General features: G+C 42.1%; 1 protein-coding gene across 6 annotated transcripts in view; it reads right to left on the bottom strand.

Moving 5' to 3' along the window:
- Vps52 (vacuolar protein sorting 52) overlaps positions 1-21,738 on the bottom strand; it is a 183,991-nt gene that overhangs the window by 19,718 nt on the left and 142,535 nt on the right. For all 6 annotated transcript variants that reach the window (XM_067145795.2, XM_067145799.2, XM_067145801.2 and 3 more), the window contains one exon: positions 16,609-16,812. In XM_067145795.2, the coding sequence (XP_067001896.1) occupies positions 16,609-16,812 (204 nt within the window). The remainder of the gene's footprint in view (positions 1-16,608; positions 16,813-21,738) is intronic.

Here is a 21,738-nt window from a genome sequence, read left to right as displayed (position 1 = left end):
TGAAAGAAGAATTTGTAAGCTACGAAAAAGTTAAAGATGAGACACATGAAATTCTAGGTGTAAGGCTCATTTCTAAAGATAATAGGCAACTTGATCTATTTGGATTAGTGATGGGCAGAATTGAATATAACGCATTCGAGAACTTTTGAGAATCGATACTTACCTTCGAAACCGTTATCGAGTTCAACATAACCTTTAATAGTCGGTGTAGTACAGCACAAGATTTCCAGAAACTGGCCACAAAGTAGAGACCAAATTACAATGGAAGATTAAGAAAAGAAGGGATTTCGCCATTATGCTGGACGCTTTTGTATCTAGCTTTATTTTATTAGATGAGAGAATTAAAAACTACTTGTGGACGAGTGTCGTTTGGGTTGACGGTATTAGATTTTTCGAAGAGTTTGGCTAATCAAAGTTGCTGAACTGAACGAAATTTTCACGGGAAACTGATGAAGGTTCCCCTGTAAAACTGAATATAAAGTATCGAGATTTTGAACTCGCGTACTGGTAATTAATGTTTTATGTCGGTTTCGGGGTCTAATTTGCCTGCCTCTCATTCGGAAGGCTCGGGTTCGATTCCCGGCCAGGTCAGGCATTTTTACCTGGATATAAGGGCTGGTTCCAGGTCCTCTCAACCTGCGTGATTACCTTTAATTGAGGAGCTATTTAATGGTTAGGTGGCGACCCCGGTCTAGAGACCCACCAAGAATAACGGCCGAGATGATTTGTCACACTGACCGCGCGTCACCTCGTAATCTGCAGGCCTTCAAGCTGAGCAGCGGTCGCTTTGGCAGGCAAAGGCCCGTTGGGGCTGTAGTTTGGTTTGGTTTAGGTGTGTTGTAAGATTATAATTATACATATTTCATTTTTGTGATGTTTAGCCAAATTGCTGATGGTTTTCGTTCATTCCCGGTTTTTCCATTTTCCTGTATTGTACGTTTTATTTTAATGGTCCCTCCAAAAATGGGGAATCAAGGTTCTACTGTAATGAAATCAACCCTGAAATTAATAACAGACTAAGTAAAGGTACAACATTTCATCATCAAGTCAGAGAGCTTTTATGGGATGACAAAATACCAAAGAGAACAAAATTAACATTATATACACAGTATTTCATACCAATTGTAACATACGGACTAGAAACGCTAGTAACTAATAAGAGACAAGATAGTAAGATCTAAGCAGTACAAATTAAATTTTTAAGAACATCGGTTAAAAAGACAAGAAGACAAAATATTAAAATCAGAGAAGAGCTAACTATAGAACCATTAGTATAGAACATACAGAAAGCAAGACTGAGATGGTTCGGACACGTAAAAAAGGATGGGAAAGGAACGAGTAGCAAGAAGGGAATTGGAAAGAGAAGTTACGGGAAAGAGACCAGTTGGAAGACTGAGAAGAAGGTGGATGGATCAGATTTGGAAGGACTTTAGAGAAGCTAGCTGGATTGGACATGGTGGAAGTAATGGAGCAGGAAAAGTGGGAGGACATAAAGGAGTAGAGGAGGCTTGTTAACCACACCCGGGTGACTGGAGTGGGACATTGATGATGATGATGATGATGATGATGATGATCAAGTGGCACTACAACATTTAATTTAATAAAAGATAGTTTAGCATTTAATAAAATAATTAAAATGTGGTGTACCCTGAAGTCGATTCTGACAAGTACAGATATCAACAACACTGACTCGCTCACTGTAACACACACTCCCTTGAAATGACTCACTCACTGACTGACAGCTCGATATATACTGTTCGATCAACCGTCTAGAATTATTGATTTCTGGAAAGGTTCTTACAACACTCTAAATGGAGCACACTTGAAACATCGAACAACCAGCTAGTTGAATGGAGCACTCCAGTAATGGATCCAGCTCGAACTTTTGATTACTGTTTACCAACAGACATGGAAATCTCTTCGACATTCCTAATGTTCTACATGTATCTGAGTAACAAACCTTACAGTAAGTTTCCAGAACCCTTCATATGTACCAAATTATAGCAGAATACACCTAATATACGAACATTATAGAGTTTTCTACAGCTTTCGACTATTTAGATTTTGAGGTTAAACTTATACACAATGCGTATTTGAGGTTACACAAATTTATAATACATATTTACAGGGAAACCATATAATAGTCATATTTAACATTTAATAAATGATCATTTAGCATTTAATAAAATAATTAAAATGTATTAAACATAATAATCAAAGGTTTTACAACAGGGAATATGAAATATTTGTCCCGAATGAGTAAATTTATATTACCAATTTAATGGTCCGTTATTGGACATTATAAATTTTCCAGCTAAATCATTCTTACTTGCCTGCGTTTCGCCCCTATGTGCTAAGTTGGGCTCATCAGTTGGTACTTAGCACACCCACCAAGTTAAATGGCTAGTGCATACCGTGGAGGCCACTGCATAGGCTACTTGAAGCCACCAGCAGTGCCAATGCACTATGAGAGACTATGTCTCACTTCCAAAAATTGATACCTGCCTGCCCATCGCATGAAATAGATGTTGATTCCCACAGGGAATATGAAATATTTGTCCTGAATGAGTAAATTTATAATACCAATTTAATGGTCCGTTAATGGACATTATAAATTTTCCAGCTAAATCATTCTTGCTTGCCTGCGTTTCGCCTCTATGTGCTAAGTTGGGCTCATCAGTTGGTACTTAGCACACCCACCAAGACGCACGGCTAGTGCATACCGTGGAGGACACTGCATAGGCTACTTGAAGCAGGCAAGCAAGAATGAGTTAGCTAGAATATTTATAATGTCCAATAATGGACCATTAAATTCGTATTATAAATTTACTCATTCTGGACAAATATTTCATATTCCCTGTGGGAATCAACATCTATATTATCCGATGGCCAGGGAGGCATCAATTTTTGGAAGTGAGACAAAGTCTCTCATAGTGCATTGGCACCGCTGGTGGCTTCAAGCAGCCTATGCAGTGGCCTCCACGGTATGCACTAGCCATGTGTCTTGGTGGGAGTGCTAAGTACCAACTGATGAGCCCAACTTAGCACATAGGGGCGAAACGCAGGCAACCAAGAATGAGTTAGCTGGAAAATTTATAATGTCCAATAACGGACCATTAAATTGGTATTATAAATTTACTCATTCGGGACAAATATTTCATATTCCCTATGGGAATCAACATCTATATCATCTGATGGCCAGGCAGGCATCAATTTTTGGAAGTGAGACAAAGTCTCTCATAGTGCATTGGCACTGCTGGTGGCTTCAAGTAGCCTATACAGTGGCCTCCACGGTATGCACTAGCCATGCGTCTTGGTGGGTGAGCTAAGTACCAACTGATGAACCCAACTTAGCACAGAGGGGCGAAACGCAGGCAAGCAAGAATGAGTTAGCTGGAAAATTTATGATGTCCAATAACGGACCATTAAATTGGTATTATAAATTTACTCATTCAGGACAAATACTTCATATTCCCTGTGGGAATCAACATCTATATCATCGAATGGCCAGGCAGGCATCAATTTTTGGAAGTGAGACAAAGTCTCTCATAGTGCATTGCCACTGCTGGTGGCTTCAAGTAGCCTATGCAGTGCCCTCCACGGTATGAGGATGAGTTTGACTGCGCTAGCGAGAGGACGCATGTGCCTATCGCTCCGCTGTCCCTCTCCTCTCACCGAGACCTTCTGAGAACTTTGAGTGGATACACTACCTGCCCCAACCGGTTACCACTTCTCGGTACCTAGGGTTAGATAAGGAATCTGTGGCCCAGGGACCCGCTTTACAACGGATCATCCCGCGTCCACTAGCTTGCCTTAGAATGTTCCAGCAGATACACACACAGGACCAGGCTTTCTACCCCGGCAAGAGCAATTCTTCACTTCTGAAAGAGCAATTTGTCGGCAAGCCTGGATCCATACAGACACTCAACGGAGAACGTCGAGAACTGATGGAGAGCATAAATTTTAAGGGCACTTCCTCTAAAGCATTACTTTGTCAATTTATGTATTTTTCATCTAAACAGTGTTATGTGGCTGAAGATGTTTATAATATATGAAACATGTACCACTTTTAACTATTAAATTGCCTTAAGCAATCATTGTATCGACTAGGTGGAAAATAAATAAATACTTAGTTGTGAACTGATGGAGAGTGCGGAGCTGTCATTATCACAGCACTCTGACCACTCTACAGCCGTCAATTCATCAGCAGAGGGCAAAGCGCAGTTATCACTGCGCTGCCCCCGCCTACCACCCCCATCGGCAACATATTATTCTTTAGTAATAATGTATTGAATATGTCAGTAAGGTTCAACGCTACAAGCGTGCATAGCGTCTCGCTACCGGCCCTCGCTCCGGTCAATGACCCGGCCGAGCGAGAGCTGGGGGTGACTCATCGCACAGTGTGTTCCGAGAACAGGAAACGAAAAGCACTGGAGGAGCAGAGAGCAGACAGCATACCTGACTCAATGCAAGCAAACCTAACGCATAATGTTTACCTATAATACCAATATAAATGGGCCGTTATTGGACATTATAAATTTTCCAGCTAGCTCATTCTTGGTTGCCAGCGTTTCGCCCTCGTGTGCTAGGGTGGGCTCATCAGTTGGTACCTAGCACACCTACCAATACGCTGGCTAGTGCATACCGTGGAGGCCACTGCGTAGGCTAACTGGAGCCACCGGCAATGCCAATGCACTAAGAGACTTTGTCTCATCACTAAAAATTGATGCCTGCTTGGCCATCAGATGATATAGATGTTGATTCCCATAGGGAATCTGAAATATTTGTCCTGAATGAGCAAATTTATAATACCAATATAAATGGTCCGTTATTGGACATTATAAATTTTCCAGCTAACTCATTCTTGGTTGCCAGCGTTTCGCCCTCGTGTGCTAGGGTGGGCTCATCAGTTGGTACCTAGCACACCTACCAATACGCTGGTTAGTACATACCATGGAGGCCACTGCGTAGGCTAACTGGAGCCACCGGCAGTGCCAATGCACTAAGAGACTTTGTCTCATCACTAAAAATTGATGCCTGCTTGACCATCAGATGATATAGATGTTGATTCCCATAGGGAATCTGAAATATTTGTCCTGATTGAGCAAATTTATAATACCAATATAAATGGTCCGTTATTGGACATTATAAATTTTCCAGCTAGCTCATTCTTGGTTGCCAGCGTTTCGCCCTCGTGTGCTAGGGTGGGCTCATCAGTTGGTACCTAGCACACCTACCAATACGCTGGCTAGTGCATACCGTGGAGGCCACTGCGTAGGCTAACTGGAACCACCGGCAGTGCCAATGCACTAAGAGACTTTGTCTCATCACTAAAAATTGATGCCTGCTTGGCCATCAGATGATATAGATGTTGATTCCCATAGGGAATCTGAAATATTTGTCCTGAATGAGCAAATTTATAATACCAATATAAATGGTCCGTTATTGGACATTATAAATTTTCCAGCTAGCTCATTCTTGGTTGCCAGCGTTTCGCCCTCGTGTGCTAGGGTACAGAAACTTCTATCGGCTCAACCCAGCCTCAGCACAACACACACAAGAGGCAGACTCGGCAGAGCCCACCTCCACAAACAAAACCAGTCACCCGTAAGGGGTCAACCCCCCTCCCCTTACGGTATACACCAAGGACACGAAGAAATTCGAAATGGAGCTCCTCAAAAAGCTAACACATGAACAGAGAAATTATTACTTCTCTCGGCCAAGAATAGACGCGCATGAAGTGATCCGACTGCACATGTCAAGCTTTGAGAGCTATGAAATCGGTATCGAGGTGCTAAAAGGGCTGAACATCAATTTTGTAAAAGTGTTGCCCAACAGCACCATGAGGCGGTTCGTAGTGAGGACCCCATTAACGGAAGCAATGCGGACGAAATCCAGGTTGCACTGAAAGCGGAGGATATCCCCGCATTCTCCGTGGTGAGGATGCAAACAGGAAATAGGCCAGCCAAGGGCAACCTATTCCTAGTTGCCGTGGCAGACACCCCAGGAGCGGACAATCTGCGGAAAATGCGGATGCTCGCGAACATGCTGGTGTCGGTTGAGCCGTACCGCCCCTCAGCCACTGGCCCCCAATGTGGAGTGTGTCAGAGGCATGGCCATCCAGGGGCGGCATGCCGAATGGAGCCAGATGCCGCAGATGCGCCGCCTCCCACTTGTCCCGCAACTGCCCCCACGGCAGCGACCCTGCGTACTCTAAGTGTGCTAATTGCGGGGGGAAACACGCAGCTAATTTCAAGGATTGTCACAGCCGCAGGGACTTCGAAGCCGCCCATCAAGGCAAAGGGCTAAAGGGTGACAAGTGTGGCAACCCTAAAGCCCAAGCTCGCCCTTCAGGCATAAGCGCTTCACGCAAGGAGAAAACAGGCCCCTCAAGCAAAAAGGACCCTTTAGGTCTTGCAGGCCCTTCAGGCACAAAGGGCCAAAAACAAGGCCCTTCAGGCAATCAGCGCCCTTCAGGAGGAGGTCTCTTGAATTTTAAACCTACACGGACGGAGCGTAAACACAACCCTGGGCCCTCAGCTCAACCAGCCCCCACCACCGTCCAAAGCAAGACCTCCAACCATAATAAAAGAAGGCCCAGCCCCATGCAAGGAACCAAAGGCAGGTCAAGCCCACACAAGCACATCCCGAGCTGCCATAGGGCCTGCCCCAGGCTAGTTCCACCCCTGGAGAGAACCTGCCGCTAGTAAACGACCTGGCGAACGCGATTCTGAGCTCCTAACCCTAGATGGCTGAACAACCCAACGAGAATAATAATATAAATAATAACAACAACACCACACAAGAGCGAGTTCTAATATGGAACTGCCAGGGCGTCAGGTCAAGAAAATACGAACTAGAAGCCTTCCTAGCCGCGAATACCATACACGTAGCTCTCCTAACAGAAACCTTCCTCCCACCGGGGAAGAAGTTCATCATAAGAGGCTACAAATTACACAGAAGCGACAAGGCTAATAGAGTCGGACGGGTGGCAGTTCTGGTAAGGAAGGACACTGAATATATGGAACTAGACTTACCAGAACTGATCGAGCTGGAGGCATGCGGAATTGCCATGCCAGTGCGAAGAACACTCATCAATGTCATCGGCATACGCCAGACCTAAAAGCCTTAACACACAAGACATTGAAACAGTACTAAGGCTAAATCGAAACACGATCCTAGGAGGAGACCTAAATTCAAAACACGCCAGCTAGGGCTGCCTCAGACCTAACTCAGAAGGCACAAAGCTGTAGAACCACATGCTATCCCAGGACTATGTGGTAACAGCCCCCAGTGAACCCACGTTCCTAGCGCCAAACAAACAGGTTGATGACATACTACACATAGCCCTACTGATATTTAGATATTTTATTCTTCCACCATCAAGTACAGAAAATGTACACTAGGTATTGTCAGTATTAATAAAAATAATCTATATACAATATCTTAGTAATTATGCCTGAGTCATTAGAAAAATTATTTTAGCTACCTATATTAGGTCAGTTTTTGAAATACCACATTCTAGATACTCTTCTACACTATAAAATGCCTTTTTCCTTAAGAATATTCCTCAAAGACACAGCATAAAAGTCATAAACGACCTAGGGCCGAGGCATCGACCAGTGATATTTACACCGGAAGTGAACGCAGAGGAATATGAGAATAACCCTAAGCGCCGACTCAACTATAAAGCAACCAAATGGGTAACTTCGAAAGAAAACTCGATTCACTCCTACAAGGGACCGAGGACATACAAATAGTAAACCCAGCCCAAATGGATGAATCCTTAAAAACACTCATAAATGCGATCCAGGCAGCCACAACAGCGAGCATCCCGGTACACAAACCTAAACAACACACCAACATCGAAATACCGGCCCACATTAAAGATCTAATATGCAGACGCAACCAACACAAACGCAACTGGACCCTACCACCGCGATGAAGACAGGATACGTAAAAACAAACTCAGAACTGGAATCGAAACCGAACTAATGGAATACAGGTCGCGGATCTGGAATAACAAACTGAGTACGTTCGAAACAAATACCAGTCCGGCGTGGAATCTAGCGAGATATTTTTCACGCGAGAACCACACGTGATCCCAACAATTAAGGGACCTAATGGACCAGTATACGAAAACCAAGATAAAGCTGGGGTGATAGCTGACTCACTGGAAGCCGCCTTTACGCCCAATGATGAACCGTCAGATCCCGCCTTCATTAGACAAACAGAGGCCAAGGTAGCGGAATTCCTAGCAAACGCACCTAAGCCCAAGGTTAAGAAGACTAATATCCACAAAATTAAATGGATATATGATCACCTTAACCTGAAGAAGGCACCCGGCCCAGATGAGATTCAGAACATAATACTCAAAAAGCTAACTCCGAAAGCCCCCGCACTACTCAGACTAAACAAGCGGAGGGACACAGGCACGGTATTCCTTGATATCCAGAACGCATTCGATAAAGTCTGGCACGAAGGACTTTTAGCGAAACTAATAGACCTCGAATTCCACCCATGGTATATAAGATTAATTAAATCATACCTGGAAGGCCGAGAGTTCCAAGTAGATGTTCACAATACACTGTCAAGCACGCGACCGATCAGGGCGGGCGTAGCCCAGAGGTCACTAATAGGCCGAATCCTGCTCATCCTATTTACGAATGACATGCCGACAGCGGAACTCACTACCACGCACCTCTACGCAGATGACACTGCTATCACAGTACAACACCCTCAGCTAGCATGCACCTGAAAGAGGCTACAAGTAGCACTGCGAACCCTCGAGCCCTGGCTAACCAAATGGCGTATCAAGGTCAGCGTTGACAAATAGCAAGCTGTGATGTTCACTAGGAAGAACAGACGCACACATAGGCCAGCCAATATCAAACCGCTCAAACTATTTAATCAAGATATAGCATGGCACGACAAGGTCAAATATCTAGGAGTAGTCCTAGATAGAAAACTAAACATGCTATATCACATTAAAGACATCCAGTATTAACAAGAGAGTAGCAATCAACATGTACAAGGCCCTAATTAGGCCAATAATAACGTACGCAGCCCCCACCTGGGGCTATACTGCTATGATGAACCTGGATAAGCTGGAACTAATACAAAACAAATGCATTCGAGCAGCGGCTAGACTCCCGTATGACACACCAATACGTCACCTACGCGCAATTGCGAAAGTCAGCTCTATAAGGAAATACACACGAAAACAAACACTCCGAATGTACACGAAGTCATGAGGTAATAAGATCAACCCACTAGTCAGTGGAATAGGACGCTACGACGTCGATCTATACACCATATACCCCACGCCGAAGCACATTCTGTTCAGCCACAGGGTAAGGAGGCAGGGAGTCCAAAAACGCCTCCCCTCCTAAGCTGACACCAACCCACTACACCGCTCCACTTAATACTACGCACGCACACCACACTGCAAACACCTGTATATATGTGCATGTCTATCTATGTCTCCTATCTTATGTTACAGGGAATCAAGCAAGGGAGGATTGAGAGAAGAAATACGACAACGAAGGCAACACAGCCTTAATAAGAAACGACCCAATCCACCCCCGCCTCCCGCCAGTGACAAGGGAGTGGACAGAAAACCACCCTGCAGCTAATACTTAATGATGTAATTTACTAAATTTACAGGACATGAGAGCGGAAGAGCGGCCCACACTCTACCGAGAAACGTATAAATGCATAAATGCAATGTATGTATGTGTGTATATATGAATGTATATATATGTATATATAGTTGCAGAGACAAGTGTGTGCCACCAACACCACAAAGAAGGGACGTCACAGGCGAGAAGAAGCAGCCCCATTTACCCGAAGTAAGGCTTGGCTATACTCCCCTTCTCCTTAAAGGAGACTTGGCACCAGGGACCGCTGGCTGCTGGACCAAGTGACTAACCTGTGGCCCAAAGCCCAGATGCCAGCAGACCCGAGCTGCACCAGGCAGTGACAAGGAGGACTGATTCCCCATAATAACTGACAAAAGCTAGGAAAATGGTTATGATTGTATGACACATACTCCTAACTAACACAACCTCTGGACTTTTCCAGCCCACATGCTTGCATGTGCTATCAAAAGATGTTGGGTTTTACATGTAGGCTCTTTCTCTTTTCTGCCTATGTGGTTTTTCCCTGACCCTTCAATACCACACCTTAACACCACCCAACCAATACAAACTCGCCTGGTAACGTGTCTAACATGGAAACAGGCAGATACTCCTTGTATCATTTCCCACTCTTCCCAGCTATCTCTATCTGCTTAGAACTAATAGCATGTCGGAGGCAATGTAGATTGAGTCGATTGCCACGATGGGCGAGCGGGCTATGGCCCCCCCGTAGGAAAAAAAAAAAACCTCCACGGTATGCACTAACCATGCGTCTTGGTGGGTGTGCTAAGTACCAACTGATGAGCCCAACTTAGCACATAAGGGCGAAACGCAGGCAAGCAAGAATGAGTTCGCTGGAAAATTTATAATGTTCAATACGGACCATTAAATTGGTATTAACAGTTAAGTTGTCGTTCCTACGACAAAGTTCGGCTGAGGCAGCTGCCGTAGTGCAAAGTACAAACATCATGCGTTCAGCCTGGGTTTATATGAGAGACCCTGTATGGGCAGGCTGTCTGAAAAGACTATTTGCAGGAAGTATGGCAAAAGATTTAAATAAAGAAATGTCACCAATTGGGATAAAGGGGAACAATACAATGTACACAGTTCAGTAACTGAAGTGGGTTTTCAATGTTTGTCCTTGTCCCCTATGTCTGTTGCTTCCTCTTTCCACACTGACCTGTAATTGTGTTCATCCAAGTATGTGTTCAGTTTCATGCTCTTAACTCTATACATGCCCATCTCCATGGCTAAATGGTTAGCGTGCTAGCCTTTGGTCCAGGGAGTCCTGGGTTCAATTCCCGGATGGGTTGGGGATTTTAACCTTCATTGGTTAACACATTGGAGACGCCGCTCGTAGAAACTACGGCACGCTAGTTCATTGCTGCTGACGGAGCTCGGAGAATCTACGGGCACGATTTCACTGTAGCTAAAAAATTGTATTTGCCGTTTCAGCGAGCTGTGACTTCAATAAGATACTGCTGAATGCTTCTATAAGCATAAAATATACTAGTTATGAGCATAAGTCGAGAGCTCTTCTTTCAAGGCATTGGTAACACAGCCACGTTCCTACATAACCTAAGGCTGCGTCATCGTTGACTCTCAGCTGTGAAATGGGCGGGAAAGTATGTACGGTACATGCGGTCAGGAAGAGTGTGTGTTGGAGAGGCAGGCTTGTTTGCGTAATTCTTGTGAATATTTAGCATGTCTCATTCAAGTGTACAAAATTTCGACAACGAATCCATACTGGATGTTCTTATGGAAGACACGATTTCTGAAAATGAGGATGAGGATAACAATTACACACTAAGTAAACATGATTCTGGCGCTTCAGGTTAGTAAATGTAGAAAATGAGCTCATTTCAAATTGGTGTGAAGTGTAACGTAGTTTTACATCGCTTCCTTGAAGTGGGTTCAGTAATACTATTTTATACCGCTTCCTAAAAATGTGGGTGTTTCCCGTGTACCTCCGGCAACTCGATGCAACACCGTCGTCAAACAAAGAACAGTGGGAATGCAAATTCCTTGTTGTAAACAAGAATACCGGTGTCAATTGACTAATTAGGTTAGAATCTGCATTAGTGTGTTTCAGTAGATGTGCCCACAAAGTCAAATTTCGAAATATTTCCGAACTGGCATCCATAGCTGCGTCAGATTTTTTTTTTCGTTTGTAAAACATGTTATTTTCATAAATTTATATTTTAAATCTGCTGCACTATTATGACAATTAAAACTCATTTTTGTGTAGAAAGTGTGATCTTTCTATGCATTCCAAAAGTTGTTATAATCATGGCTTACCCTAGCACACATACCATTAAAAATCCTGCGATTTCTGGAGGATAGCACATTCAAATATGGCCGTCTCCAATGTGTTAATTCGAATGGCTTAGGGGTTGGGTGTATGTGCCATCTTCATCATTAGCATTCATCATATGTAGGGCCCCATCCTCATACAGGGTGGCACACGAATAATTGAAACGTTTTAATTTTGGAATAACAACATTATTTTTCTCAGAACAATAATGAGTTTCACTGGGTTTAACCCCCTGCCTGCGAGCCAGCGAGCTAAAACTTGTGGGCATTTTACTGCTGGGTGGAAACTAGGTGAATCCCCTTCCTCAACGGCCACACACAGAACAGGCCAGTTCATTAAAGGGTCTTCCTTCATAGCATAAATATAAATGCTACTCTCTCAAAGTTTCATTATCTGTCATCATTCGTCAACTAAGAGATAAGGAACATTTCCCCACGCATTACATTTATGATACCATGATCTGATAACATCAAATCCAAATAACATGTTTTCCACATGTGACTGCTACCTCCTGACAAGAAATACGGAATGGCTCGGAGACAGACTGGAGTATAAATTTTTAAAAACGTAAAATGGATAAAACACTAAATTCTGCTATAATAAATCTAGAATTCCGCCAAGAAATCCGCTGTCCGCTAAATTATATATTTCTCCGCCGTCTTCTAATTCGTAACCTATAATTTTCATTTCCGTATTGACGAATTACACAATTAGAAATAGGAAAGGATTTCCACCTATCAATACTTGTTTATTGCACTTATTATGCTACAGGACCACTTTCGACCCCTTACATAAGGTCATCTTCAGCTGAACCATGCATACATATCTAAATGATGAAGCTATGATTAAGATTGTATTGTCAAAGGAATGCCATATGATAATATGATGTGACCAAATGTTTATTATCATATGGCATTCCTTTGACAATACAATTTTAATCATAGCTTCATCATATAGATATGTATGTATGGTTCAGCTGAAGATGACCTTATGTAAGGGGTCGAAACCGGTCCTGTAGCATAATAAGTGCAATAAACAAGTATTGATAGGTGGAAATCCTTTCCTATTTCTAATTGTCTTCTAATTCTGCCAAATTTAGCGGAAAATCCAGTAAGTTTGCAACACTGGTACAGACATTTTGTACATGTACAACTGAAAGTCACCGTGTAACAGTCTTTGAACTGAACGGTGCAATTTTCCACTTTATCCTGAAGCTCACCGTGTTGACTTGTGTGGACTGCGCTAAATGACGACTCTTGGCAATGTTTTCGGGAGACTGAACTGCTGATGAACATGTTGCTTTTCTTCCTTTACACTGCCTTGTTCTTCAAAGTTACTGTATAAGCAAAGGATGATGTTCCTTGCTGGTACCCAAGTAGTCTGAAATACAGCTCGAAATTTCCTTTGTGTCGCCATAACACTTTTTGAAACACAATAAAAGATAACTGCTGAAGGGGAATTAGGGATTGGAATAACTTACCAAGGGAGATGTTCTATATATTTCCAATTTCTTTGGAATCATTTAAGAAAAGGCTAGGAAAACAACAGATAGGGAATCTGCCACCTGGGTGACTGCCCTAAATGCAGATCAGTATTGATTGATTGAACACAGAGTCGGCCGTGGTCAGCCGTGGCGGAAAGCTCACTGGAATGAAGGCATTTGGAGACAAAGCAGCAGTGTCACCTCTACAGTTATTTCCATGAAACAGGGAAGGTGTGCACGAAATTTTAACAACATAATACATAAGTTGCATTTTATATTTGCTATTCAAATGTGTTAATCATTCGTGCGCCACCCTGTAGACATGCAGGTCCCCTATACACCCACATGCCATTATTTATTTATATCTCTACTTCACTTAACACTCAACTATGTAAATATCAAGACAGTTGCATTTCAGAATCGGATAACTATAACAATTCATAGCACAATTCCACTTTGCTGAAAGAAAGTTATTCAGTCCTGGAATACCCACTAAAGTAAACCGAACACAACCTTCTCAAGCTGAAACAGTTCTTACATAATTAAAAAAATAGTAAAGTTGCTGGACTGGATGGGATAAATATGAGAGCCCATTGCTCACAGCTAGACTGGATATATTAAAACATGTTTACAAAAAAAAAAAAAAAAAAAAACTGTCTGTGTAATCCTACTTTTTAAGAAAGGAGACAATACCAATCATATTAATCATAGCAATAAGTTCACCAAGTCAGGTGTTTACAGACTCAATTTTAATAATTGTAACACATCTTATGTCAGTCAAACAGGTAGGAGCTTCCATACAAGATACTTAGAACATGTTAACGTCCTGAAATATAACAGATTTTCGGCCATGGGACAGCATATGGATGATACTAACCATAAGTTCACTAATATCAACCAAGACATGAACATTCTCAAAGTTATCCAAAGGGCTCCGGCTCAACATTATGGAAAATTGTTTTTCCATCTGGAACAGTTTCTCGATCCTAACTACAATCTAAATGAATTTTCTTAGAAATCAAACTTTTTTTTTTTTACCTTTTACTTCTATCTTTAGTAATCGTGCCTCAGATAAAAACAATTCTTTATTTTATAATCTCTTTAAAAATAATCAGAACATGTATAAGCAAAAAATACCAAGAAAATGGACACTGGAGACTAGTTTCTAATGAAACAGTCTACGAAGAAATAGAACCAGTAATGAGCACTATCAGAAAAAAACTAATCTCATTCTTTGGTCACCGTATTCGAACACCTGAAAACAGAATCAGCACGATAATAATAGATTTGATGCCTTAACGATCATGGCCACCAGGCAGGCTGGCAAAATTCTATTTAAAAAAGGTAAAAGGGGGGGGGGGTATTCATTCTTCAAAGAGGATATTTAATAAATATCTTTGCGATGTGCATGAACACATTACTCTGCATGGAGTTTATTTATATTTAAGTGTAAAAAAAATACGTATTTAATATTAAACACATTCTTTTGGCAGATAATTGTCCAAGGTAACCTCACAATACATGGGTAAATTCAAGTGCAGCTATGAGAATGGTGTACTAAGTAAATAGGTAGCAACTCTAGAGCAAGTTAGCTGATGATTTGTATACGGCACCTCTTTTGCTATTTATGGGTTTTTATATACACTGACTGACAGAGCAAATGCAACACCAAGAAGGAGTAGTTTGAAAGGGATGAAAGTTGGGGAAAAAACAGAGACGGCACGGATGAATAATTGATGTTTATTTCAAACCGATATGCAGGTTACACAATGCGCACGGCATCGACTCAGTAGGATGTAGGACCACCGCGAGCGGCGATGCACGCAGAAACACGTCGAGGTACAGAGTCAATAAGAGTGCGGATGGTGTCCTGAGGGATGGTTCTCCATTCTCTGTCAACCATTTGCCACAGTTGGTCGTCCGTACGAGGCTGGGGCAGAGTTTGCAAACAGCGTCCAATGAGATCCCACATGTGTTCGATTGGTGAGAGATCCGGAGAGTACGCTGGCCACGGAAGCATCTGTACACCTCGTAGAGCCTGTTGGGAGATGCGAGCAGTGTGTGGGCGGGCATTATCCTGCTGAAACAGAGCATTGGGCAGCCCCTGAAGGTACGGGAGTGCCACCGGCCGCAGCACATGCTGCACGTAGCGGTGGGCATTTAACGTGCCTTGAATACGCACTAGAGGTGACGTGGAATCATACGCAATAGCGCCCCGAACCATGATGCCGCGTTGTCTAGCGGTAGGGCGCTCCACAGTTACTGCCGGATTTGACATTTCTCCACGCCGACGCCACACTCGTCTGCGGTGACTATCACTGACAGAACAGAAGCGTGACTCATCGGAGAACACGACGTTCCGCCATTCCCTCATCCAAGTCGCTCTAGCCCGGCACCATGCCAGGCGTGCACGTCTATGCTGTGGAGTCAATGGTAGTCTTCTGAGCGGACGCCGGGAGTGCAGGCCTCCTTCAACCAATCGACGGGAAATTGTTCTGGTCGATATTGGAACAGCCAGGGTGTCTTGCACATGCTGAAGAATGGCGGTTGACGTGGCGTGCGGGGCTGCCACCGCTTGGCGGCGGATGCGCCGATCCTCGCGTGCTGACGTCACTCGGGCTGCGCCTAGACCCCTCGCACGTGCCACATGTCCCTGCGCCAACCATCTTCGCCACAGGCGCTGCACCGTGTACACATCCCTATGGGTATCGGCTGCGATTTGACGAAGCGACCAACCTGCCCTTCTCAGCCCGATCACCATACCCCTCGTAAAGTCGTCTGTCTGCTGGAAATGCCTCCGTTGACGGCGGCCTGGCATTCTTAGCTATACACGTGTCCTGTGGCACACGACAACACGTTCTACAATGACTGTCGGCTGAGAAATCACGGTACGAAGTGGGCCATTCGCCAACGCCGTGTCCCATTTATCGTTCGCTACGTGCGCAGCACAGCGGCGCATTTCACATCATGAGCATACCTCAGTGACGTCAGTCTACCCTGCAATTGGCATAAAGTTCTGACCACTCCTTCTTGGTGTTGCATTTGCTCTGTCAGTCAGTGTATATCTACTATAAAAGCTTATTAACCATTACCGGTAAATGAACCTGTTCTCCGATAGTTTTGTTTACCTTCAATTTACAACTGGTAAATTCACAAAACATGAAAATATTTACCATAAGAACACCAAGAACCATATCATAGTTGTTGATAAGAAATATTAGTTGTTCCTTCCTTTGAGGAAATATAGCTGCCATTCTCAAAATGAAGAACTCCACTTGCTCTTGAAGTTCAGCCAGTAAACGGTTAACAAGCTCATTTGGAAAAGTTTCACTGATGCCAACTATTGCAGCACTGAATTCTGCATAACGACGAGTGATCTGCAAACATACACACAATGTCTTGTGAAATACAGGATAATTAACACACACAGGAACAATTATGCAACAACATTTTTTAATATTTATTTTGTAGGTAAACTTGTACTTAAAGATGACTGCCAAACTGGGAAACAGCAGCTGTGTGAAAAGGCATGCCACTGTTCCATGAATATTTTGGTGACCTTCCAGTTACACAAACTTGCAGAAGTCAACTGCAGAAAGTTCAGAATAGTAGAGGATGTATTAACCCTTAAACACTTGATTTTTTACTCCTGCAGAACCCTTTTTCATGTTTGTACTTAACAATTACTCTTAAGTGTGAATTTTTATTTTTGCATTGCTCGGCATCCCTACTTGCGAGAAAGAGGTGGGTGCCATGTGCAACTGCTAGGCGCTCCTGTAGTCAATAGAGGCAATGCTCCCTTAGTAGTTGCAGTATTGGAAGAACTTGGCTGGCATTCACTCAGTGCATTATATTTATAAGTAGGAATGGTATTATATTTTTAAATTTAAAAAAAATTTAGCTAATTATAAACCGCTTACAAACTAGGACTATGATACAGTATATTTCTTTTCCTTTCCTTCCCAGAACTTCATACGTCAGCTGATCACCGCCTGCCTCTGTTCCTTCGAATACACTCTCCAAGGCTGACGTCGAATTTGCAAAAGCAAAAAATCCACAGAAGTGATTTGTCGCTGGCAGGCCACAGTTTTATTTATGACGTCATCTGTGATCTTCAGTCTTTGTTCATTCCATTGTATTTCTTCCAGCCAACCGGTAATGTGTTTTAATTTGGAGATATAATAAAATATCTTCTTAGCCTGTCAGCTAATTGTATCTGTACCGGGCGAGTTGGCCGTGCGCGTAGAGGCGCGCGGCTGTGAGCTTGCATCCGGGAGATAGTAGGTTCGAATCCCACTATCGGCAGCCCTGAAAATGGTTTTCCGTGGATTCCCATTTTAACACCAGGCAAATGCTGGGGCTGTACCTTAATTAAGGCCACGGCTGCTTCCTTCCAACTCCTAGGCCTTTCCTATCCCATCGTCGCCGTAAGACCTATCTGTGTCGGCGCAACGTAAAGCCCCTAGCAAAAAAAAAAAAATTGTATCTGTAATTTTCTCTATATTGCAGTAGATATTATTATTATTATTATTATTATTATTATTATTATTATTATTATTATTATTATTATTATTATTATTATTGAGTTATAACAAATTGAATAATAATGACTCAGAGGGATGAGAACAGAGTACAAGCAGTTGAAATGAAATTCCTGAGAAGTATGGTACAAAGACAGAGTAAGAAACGAAGATATAAGGAAAGAACTGGCAGTACAGAAATTAAAAGAACAAACTGGAGCAAAAATGATTGAAATGGTTTGGGCATGTCAAACGGATGAATGAAGTAGTGACACCGAGGTGTCATATTCTTTCACCTTCTCCTTCCTAACGTTTTTGGACCTGGCGCTAATGCTCGTAGAAATTGGTATTTTTCCACCTTAATTTACTTTGAATTCCTGTCGTCGCTCTCCCTAACTACTTCTAGTTCTAATACTCTCTCTGTCTCCGAGATGGCGTGAGTATCTGTTGCTTATACAAGCTGACATCTAGTCGGAAACTTGGTACTACGTTGCTCCGCCTACTAACCAATGAGAGCTCGCTTCCAGAAGAAAAGCTAATCTCCGATTATTGAGGAGGAGTCTGGCGTGAGTTGTGAACTGAGATGCATGCACGGTTCTTGCCTGTCTGGTGGGAGCGTATTCCGCCTCTTGTTATGGATGTGACTTAAAGAAAAAGGTGAAAAGGGCCTCTCCTTTGGCCCTTCTTATGATCTTGGGTCTTTAATCAACGCGGGAGCTGCTCTAGTTGGTATTTTTAGTTTAATCGTTGCATCGCTTCATCATCCAGAATGTAAGTTTTTTTAAAATGGCGTCTTGACGCCTTCCTAATTCAGTGAAGATTTTCTGCAATTCTACGAATCTAATTCTCTTCAGCTTCACCAATTTCAGTACCCGTCGTGTAGTAATGGTGGACTCTTAATTGAATGGAAGATCTCAGCCTTTTAAAAGAAATTTGGATATTATTATTATTATTTTGAAAGAAAACATTGAAACCTTTATTCAGGTGATATGTGTAAAATAATTTAAGAAGTATCGGAGTTCGAATACCTTACGCTCATGTGGTAAAGCGTGGGTAAAGCTTGTAAAGTATCAATTTAGCTACCTTATCAAAACATGTTAAGCGAGTCTATTGATCCAGTTGAGTTCTAACCAAGTGGATAGTAATTATTTAATTATGCTGTGTTTGAGTTAGATTTTTGTTTGTGTTTCTTGTTCCTTGTTTTTCCTTTTGTTCCCTTGGTTCTGATAAGCCTAGTATCCGTGGTCACCCGTTACCATGCTTTATACATGGCGTTTGTTGGTTACCATGCCAACGTTTTTTATTAAAATCGGTTTTGTTGAGTGATTTTTAATGCTGAGTTTTTCCCGGATCGTGGATGTTGTTGGTTGTTTGCCAACTATTTTGGTATTGATGTGATTATGCTTTATTCTGATTGATTTCTCTTTTCTTGGGTGACCTTGTGCTCGGGTTTAGGCTATTTAATTTTTAATTTCGGTTATCCTTCGGTTTCTTCGGGGTACTATGTGTCGTGCTAATTTTTCTCCACTTCTTGATTTATTCCCTTGGTGAGAGCTCGGTGGATTTGGAAGACTTTAAAATGGATTCAATGTGAACTGATACTAGTGTCAAACTAACTTTGTTGGTATGATGAGGCCTCACTTATTTAATAATTTAGTGTTTTCCTTTATTTTATTGGGATTGATCACCCTCAGTTTTAAAAATATATTTACTTGATATCTTAATTCAATTAATTTATACCTTTTTAATTTCTCCTGCGTTGAGTATTTCCTTTCCCTAACCTTCTAAAGATTAACTCACTAAATAAATCATTTGTTTTAAATTCCCCTATGAAAGTGTTGTTCTTTCTTAAACTAACTAGTTGGTACCAGGTACGATTTTCTTTCTCCTAGTTCCGGGTGGGTTTTCTTGGCCTAATTTATGGTAAGTATCTTGTTCTTGTTTAGTTTTGTGTTGATGATATAACTCTGGGTTCGGTTCCAGCTTGTACTCTTTATTCTCTTATTTGTGTTTCAGTTAATTTTTCCTTTCTTTCTTGTTAATTTACTGACGTGAACGTAGAGTGTTGTGTATGATCTACCTCACGGGTCAGTATTTTGGTAGCAGAGCTGCGTTTTTTGATTCACGTACCTGTAGCTCGTACCTACCTGTAGGTTGTTTGCATCATCTCTTATTTAATTTTACCTGGTATCAAATCCCAGTTAGTTAAAAGAAGGGCATAGTGTTGAACTACTGTAATGTGCTCTTCTAAAAGAAATGCATTTGTCTTGTTTATTTTAAATATTTTTGTTTCATGTAATCTCATCACGGTGTTCTGCGCCTTTCTCCTTTGCATGAGTTGTGTTGACTGTTTGGTGTCATGAGTGTACAGTTGGTAATCCTGCGACCAGCTGTTTAGTTCCGCTGTAACCTGCTTCCTTGGTTAACTGCCTTTCAGGTGCTGTGTATCTTTGCTTTCTTCTTTCAACATAAATTGGTGAGTATTGAGATTTCTTGATATTTAGCATTGTGGTACGAAATGGTACCTTTTGAAATGGTGGTGGGTGTCCGCTTGGGATACAAATCGATTAGCCTTGGACCATAAGCATACTACTGTTAATCGTGTGCTCTCTGTGTTTAATATGGGGTAGCTGTTTTAACATTCATTCTACGTACGTGTGTGTACCTTTTCTAGATCGGTGTGCATTAAATTTTAATTACTACTCGGTGAGCTTGTGTGATTCTGTTCACCGCGTGAAGTGTAGTTGTTTTTCTGAGTTTAACGAGTGTTTACATGTGATAGTTCGTGTTCTGGGAACGTTTTATGGTATTATTGGTTCTGGCATTATGTTTTGATTCCCAGATTTAATGTTGTGATTATTATTATAATTATTTCCTGGCAAGTGTACTCGTGCACGCGAGTGCCTACTTTTATATGAGAATCTACTGTCTCTAAGTGTGTTCTGCTGTGTTGAAATTACCGTGTGAAATTAAATTTTACTTAAACTCAAATTAACCGTAAACATAGTGTGTTATTCATATGTGATAGTGGTATTGTACCATCGTATATCAGAATTTATTTTCTCCTGGTCTGGTTATTTCCGGTGGCCACTTATTTTATTTGGTTCTGGTTTTATGTGATTTCCCCTGTGCCCGAGTTATCGGTGTCGTTAGTGAATATTTATGAGAAATACTGGCCTTAGGCTGGTTTGGTTCGGCGTTCATGCTAGGTGTGTTTTTTTTTTTTTTCTAAATTAAGTGAAACCTAACTGTAGTGAACTATTCAAGCTGGTTTTGAATTTAATATGCTCTACAGTATACCAGTTATCTTGGCCTTGTAACCTCTTCTCCTATTATCATTTAATATTTTTCCCTGCGGTGACTCGTTGGCCGGTTACGTTATTTACTGGTGTGACAGCTTGGCAAGCCTGTAATGCCTGTATTAACCTGTGTGGCTTCTGTTTTGGTTATTTATGGCCTGTGGATGTGATGGCTCTGCCTTTGTTCTGTGTTTGCTGGTCTGCATGAATTAATATTTCATTTTTACCCTGTCTCATGGTTGGTATGGATTGGTGAATTGCTGGGCAGAGGTTTGAGTCATTAACCCAGCTCATCCCTAATATTGTGGAGTTATGGGGAAAGCATCAGTTATGGTGGTAAGAGGTTAACCTGTGAGCATTTTGCCTGTATTTTATGTGAATATGTGCAGGTGGTACCTACGTTAGGCCTATCTAATATCGTTCTTATGCTTGCCTTGCTTCTTTTGAAAATTTATTGAAATTTACTGTTGAAAATTGTTTAACT

The sequence above is a fragment of the Anabrus simplex genome, chromosome 4 (genome assembly GCF_040414725.1).
Source record: "Anabrus simplex isolate iqAnaSimp1 chromosome 4, ASM4041472v1, whole genome shotgun sequence".
Taxonomy (NCBI): domain Eukaryota; kingdom Metazoa; phylum Arthropoda; class Insecta; order Orthoptera; family Tettigoniidae; genus Anabrus; species Anabrus simplex.
Note: the sequence above shows the minus strand (reverse complement) of the source record. Positions and strands in the feature narration are given on the sequence as shown.